At 41.1% G+C, this 6,681-nt stretch overlaps 1 protein-coding gene across 1 annotated transcript in view; it reads right to left on the bottom strand.

Annotated features, from left to right (window-relative positions):
- Positions 1-1,607: 1,607 nt before the first annotated feature.
- The window catches only part of LOC108280212 (C2 calcium-dependent domain-containing protein 4C), a 5,871-nt gene continuing 797 nt past the window's right edge, over positions 1,608-6,681 (bottom strand). The window contains exon 2 of the mRNA XM_017495043.3: positions 1,608-5,181. Coding sequence (XP_017350532.1) covers positions 3,874-5,145 — 1,272 coding nt within the window. The 5' untranslated portion in view covers positions 5,146-5,181 and the 3' untranslated portion in view covers positions 1,608-3,873. The remainder of the gene's footprint in view (positions 5,182-6,681) is intronic.

Raw genomic sequence — 6,681 nt, 5'->3', positions numbered from 1 at the left:
GGAAAGATGAATGCAGCAATGTACAGAGACATCCTTGATGAAAACCTGCTCCAGAGCGCTCTGGACTTCAGACTGGGGCGCAGGTTCATCTTCCAACAGGACAACGACCCTAAGCACACAGCCATGATAACAAAGGCGTGGCTACAGGACAACTCTGTGAATGTCCTTGAGTGGCCCAGCCAGAGCCCAGACTTGAACCCGACTGAACATCTCTGGAGAGATCTGAAAATGGCTGTGCACCAACGCTCCCCATCCAACCTGATGGAGCTCGAGAGGTCCTGCAAAGAAGAATGGGAGAAACTGCCCCAAAATAGGTGTTTCAAGCTTGTAGCATCATACTCAAAAAGACTTGAGGCTGTAATTAGTGCCAAAGCTGCTTCATCAAAGTATTGAACAAAGGCTGTGAATACTTATGTACATGTGCTTTCTTTGTTTTTTTTATTTTTAATAAATTTGCAAAGATTTCAAACCAACTTCTTTCACGTTCTCATTATGGGGTATTGTTTGTAGAATTTTGAGGAAAATAATGAATTGAATCCATTTTGGAATAAGACTGTAACATAACAAAATGTGGGAAAAGTGAAGCGCTGTGAATACTTTCCGGATGCACTGTATTACATTTACTGATAACAATGAAAACAGTTTAAAAGTAGCGTTAAGAATGAGCAGTTACACTGATATACAGTATGTAATTGTTACATTAATATCCTCTATAGCTAGCGCTACTTTCACTCTTTTGTTGTCTTACATTATGTCATTACATGTCTTGCAATTTTGAGTTTTTAATTTGCACTGCTTTCATCTGTCTTTTGGTCCATTTTAGTTTGGTTTCCTACTTTACCCACATTGGGATTTATTCCTTGCATCATCTCTACGTACACATAACGACGCAGTAGCACTTCACTAGTCCTTTAATCTATAAATCTGTCTCACCTTCTTACCTGCCATCTTGTAGGTCACTAGCTAGCTGAACGCCTGCTGTAACTCAGTACAAGTGCATCATACTTATATTGTTCTTTAGGAGCCAACGCTGAGAACTGACAGTTATCCATTATGTTTGAGATTGTTGAAAAAAAAAAATTCTCGTATTAAATGCCATTGTAACTGGAGTTGTGATGTCAGAGTGCAGACAACAACAAATCTCTCATGCCAATACAGAAAATACAGCACCAGCTAGCAAATTAGCTCCAGAATCACTAACACGTCACAAATATTTCAATATAAACATATTGAATGTGTTTCAGGGTGAAATTTTACTTTAAAGGCAATGGAGTGTTACTTAAAAGTTTCATAAATCTACTGTATATCTTATATTGTCACAAGATAATGATTATTCATTAAAGGTTATAATTTTTTGCAGATAAAGCACACAATAAGCATTTCAGTTTACTTAATTATACCATGTGACTAAAGAAATTCTAAGAACCAAAATTCATTTATAGAATATACAGAAAATGCAATAAGCTCCAGTATGCTCACTCTTAATAATAAAGTTGTTGTTGTTTTTTTTTTTTTAAAAAAAAAGTGTTTTAAATGTCTATATCTAAGAATACAGAGACCGTTGCATGCTTTTCTCCATGGTGCGTAGGTGAAAAAAAGACAGCAAGGAAAATCACCATCTACACAACTTTTATTGAACGAGGCACCGAAATAGACAGGTCAATAGCATGTTTCACTTTGGATCTGGAGGATCAATGTAAAATTGGAAAGGAGAAATAGAAGGGAAACAGAGTTCAGAAAACAGAGTTGGGCGAAGAATCAAGTCGCTGCTGGAATCTCGGCTCGGTGTAATAAACAATAAAAGCCCACAATGACGAACGCATCAACTCAAAACCAACAATATCCACCAGCGTCAGAAAATATAGAAACACCTACACTATATAACTCGGAGGTACAATATTACAGTACGTCTATTTGGACTTAATAAAGGTAGTGTTGATAACGCACCTGCACACAGTAATAAGGGAAGAGGAAGGTCGCACACAGAGGCCTACGTCTTGACAGACAGGAGGACAGGCATCAAGTTCAGTGGATAGGCACTTCATATTTTATATTCGCTTTTAAACACAAGCGCCAGACAGTTTAATCTGATCTACAGAAACGCAGATAGTGAAATGAATATCAATCGAATGCCCTCGCTGAGTCCTTTCACTTCCACCAAAAGACTGCAGGGCCTTCTTTCAGCCATTTTAATTTGAGAGATTTCAAGCGGTCCGAATTCATTCCCCCTTGTGTAATTGTACTTCTGATGGTGGTGTAGAGAATCACAGTCCCTGCCATTGAAGTAAAGCTAATAGGGAATCTAATACCTGAAATTTGATTGTTGCAAATGAGTGCTCGAAATAGAGCTAGAAATGTATGATTCGTTCCGTCAATGTAAGAAAACCCAGGAAATGGATTTAAAATGGTCTGGTCCCTGCAGATTCTATCGAGTGTAATTATTAAGCTTTATGTAAAATACAGTCTGACAATGGATGACTGACTCTCTCTCTCTCTCTCTCTCTCTCTCTCTCTCTCTCTCTCTCTCTCTCTTTCTTAAAAGCCAACACATCTAGCACCAAATACATCTCTGTAATTGTTCCCACCCTTAGGAGTAATAAATAGCTTGATAAAATTAAATTTTTTTTCATGAGGTTATTTTTTGTAAGGATATTTGTTAGATATTCAATTTTAAAAAGAATAAACAAACAAACAAACAAAAAAACAGCCCAGAAGTGCTATTCTCTACTGAACAACCATGAAGTCTGCCAACAGTGACTTTGACTTTCATTTGTGCTATACTGCAGAGACTCCTAAATGCTAATTAGATTACAGATCTCTCCAGGCTCCGTAAATGAAAAATAAGAAGGCTTACAAGGACCCGGGGCCATTTTGGGCCCATTACACTAATACTATTAAGATGATTTATAATAAGGAATTCAAATTGGCTACATTGAAAACATAAAAATCCCGACGCTATAAAACAGTCAAATAAATACCGGCACTACTTTCCATCACAGTTGTTAACCATTAGCTGTTCCGGTACTCCCGATGTGTTCAACAAGTGGTAAGAAAAAGCTAATGCGTTTATCTGTGCAAGTTAGTCTCAGCCGTACACATAAATTTCAACAAACATGCCAAGACAATTGTGCAAATACTCAAGTATACTGTATGTCTGTCATACATAGGTACAACATGGATAGGCAGTTATTATTTACAGCAACAATTGATTAGTGTTGTACAGTGAGGTTTCCGTTTCGCGATGTATCAGTCGACATGTGCAGCTTATCTCGTTTATAAGGCTGGAGGGTGAATTCGACCCACAAATCTCCTCAGTGAAAATAAGCAGAATTATAACAGAGAACCAAAGTACTATAAGCAAGAACAATCCAACAAGAAGATCACTCACATGCTCCAGTGATAAGTACGCAGTACGGTGATAGCAAATACAAAAGTCTTTGTCACGTTCACAAGTTTAGAATTTCAAACCAGATATGAAGCATGCATTTGCATTTGTCATTGTGGCACTTCAAAGCCTCTTTGTACACGTGCACAGTGCAGAGCAGCTGCATCATCAGCTGTACAGATGTTAGCTGGCGTCTACAGACATGGGTTGCCATAGTGAGCCAGACACACACACACACACACACACACACACACATACACACACTTGAAAGAACAGCTAGCTTTACATACAGTTCAAATACTGACATGCCCTGAACATACACACACAACCCTTGTCAATAACACACTGTCAGTCTTCAAACTGGAAAGGTCACCTCTTGCAGCAGGAAGAAGGAAGGAAAAACAACATTATAGTGAACATTTTGTATGCTCTGGATTCAGTCCAGGCTGCGTGTACTTTCTGTTTGGTGGAGTCTGTTGTGGTTGGCACTAAAAGCCAGGCAGCAGATCTTTAAGAGGCACCTCCCTCTCCCCAAGCAACGTGTCCCGTTTCAGGCTGGTGCCTTTGTTTACCACCTTCATCTTTATCGCCAGGTTCTTGACCTGTGCAGCAGGCAAGGAGTCAAAGAAGAAGTCCTCGTTGAAGACGGGATTGCGGCTGTTTTTGATGATGTTGCTTCTCTGCTTCTGCAGCTTGCCTGGGTTCAGGTAGAGTGCTACACAGCAGTTGATGCTCTTCACATCGACCTGCTTATCGTAAAGGTCTTCAGCAGCAAGCACGCGCACCCGGAGACGTGCCGCCTCCGTGTCGTAGTCCGTGCACAGACACAGCGTCCCCCCTTTGTGCAGTTTGACGGTATGCTGAGTGAGGCGTTCGACATTGGCGCCTGCTTTGCGGCTTCTGAATGCAGGCGACGGTGGACATCTGAAGCGCCGCTGGATGTTGGGACTGGTCTCCACCGAACTACAATCGTCCGTCGAGAGGGAGCTGTGGCGGGCGAATGAGCGTTTGGCACGTGAAACTTTAGCCTGGGTCTCATGGGTGAACATTCTGAGAAGCGAGGCCGACCTTGAGAGCAAAGGTGAGCTGAATGGTGAAGACTCTGCTGAGGAGCATGTGTCGCTCTCGCCTCCACTGAAGTAGCGATATGGGTTGGAGTGTGATGTATTGCAGTCACTTGGGTTGAGCTGGTTGCTGTTGCTTTGTGTCTTACGCTGAGTATTGGGGGATGTCAGCGGACTGGTGGGGTCACTGTGGAATAGTGACTCCTTGCGCCGTGTGTGAGGGCTCTCCATCAAAGTGGTAAAGCCATACGAGGTCTGCGCTTTGGGCACATAGGGCAAAGACATGGCTGTTTGGGACTGTGGGTCAGCATTGGTGGTGAGCTCGCCAACGTCACCTGCTGCTAAGTCATCAGCACTCTCGATCTGGATGATGTGGCGGTTAGCAGCCTTGAGCAAGTTCTTGGTGTCCCCAGTGAGCTTGCAGATGAGGCGCGGGCTGCGTGAGCCACCCTGAGGCGTCTTGCTGCAGATGGTCTGCTCGGATGTGGAGGAGTGCAGCCCGTTCTTGGGCTTCATCTCTGGCGTATCGGCCTCTGGGGGGCAGCACACCAACTTGGGTGGGATAAAGAAGTCTGGGATCTTATCGGGCGTGAGCACATTGCTGTGGGTGGGTCCTTTGGACTGGCTGTCACCCGAGTCCCGATGACGGAGAACGTTGCCTTCCACAGAGCCACGGATCTTCTCCAGGAGCCACATTCTCTCTTGAGAAAGAGTGGTAGGAGGCAACAAACCCTGCGTATACACACAGGGGGAAATAGCACTAAAATTTACTCACTGAAGATCATGACTACGTCATCTGTTCATGATAATTCTGCCACAATACTTTTATCTTCATCTATTTCAAACACACAGTCCAGCAACAGCAATTCCAACTGACACCTACTCTGTTGTACTTTACATTGGCAGTGTTATTTCACGTTGCTATATACTAGCACAAACTTGCTCCAGTACTCCCACACTCCTGCGATCTATTTTCAAGCCTGGAACTTAGTGGAAATTAAATGGTTTTGTTGTGAATTCTGATAAAACTTCCATGATACAATGGACATGCGGGATCCACTTGTTGCAGTGCATCTGAACTTCTCTTGCAATATCACAAGCGTTACAAAGATAGCTATCTAACATGTTTTTATGCTACCACATTTACAAAAATATATTTTCTCATTGTGTTTGTCCACAGAAGATATTTTCACATTTTCCTGTGATTTTTTTTTTTTTTTTAGCATTTACAAATCAAAACAATAATTAATAACTTGATATCACTGGGAAACAAATGAACTGCTACATGGACCTTGTGACGAACAGCCAAGGAGGTTACATTTTGTTGCACTATTTCAGATGGTCATTTATTGTATATAAATGTTAAAAGGGTGATGCAGGTGTTTGGTTGGGGAAGTGAAATAGGGAGCGTTGATATGTACCTAATATTGCAGTACACTCTAATGATGAAGGTTTTCACTAGGAACGTATAGGGGTTCATTTAGACAGTACGATTCCTTAAGGGACGACCCAGAGCCTTTTGTTTGTAAGAGTATTTTTCTTTTGTTCTTTCTTTTTTTAAAAAAAAAACATCTTTAAAATCTATCTATCATGTTAAAATTCAATCTGAAGCATACAAAAAAAAAGGAACTGCTACATGGACCCCTGGTAAACAAACAAACAAACAAACAAACAGGCAGACAAATAAATATCCATGCAGCAGTTCATTTCTGTGTGCCTCTGGTGGTATTTTGACATCATCTAGTAACCTCTTAAAACTCTTAAACTAAACGGTTCCAGGTACTTTTGATTTTCTTGCTATTCGAACCCTTAAAAGTGCCGCCAGAAAGCTTCCTCTAAGATTGAACCCTAACATTTTCGAACATTTCTTATTATAAGAAATTTCTTTATGAATCCCCAAGCCTTCCAAAGTGGAATCTTCATTATCAGGGTGTACAGCAATATTAGGTATTGAACACAGCCTCCATACGCATCCTCTTATTACACATGATCAGCTCTCCTTCTCTTACACCCTAAACAAAGGAAACTTTTAATATTTATATACAGCAGATGACTTAATCAATCTACTTAATTGTTAGTCAAAACTGACAGGATGAAACATTTAGACACCCCCCCCCCCCTTTTTTTTTTTTTTTTTTTTTTTTTGGATATGCTATAAAAGTCGAGCATGTGCAGCCTTCGATGCTCCTTCGAAAGTTATCTGTGTGGTTTTTGCTCAGTATATTCTGTAGC

This window comes from Ictalurus punctatus, chromosome 20, assembly GCF_001660625.3.
Source record: "Ictalurus punctatus breed USDA103 chromosome 20, Coco_2.0, whole genome shotgun sequence".
Lineage (NCBI taxonomy): Eukaryota > Metazoa > Chordata > Actinopteri > Siluriformes > Ictaluridae > Ictalurus > Ictalurus punctatus.
This window is presented reverse-complemented; position numbering and strand designations above follow the sequence as displayed.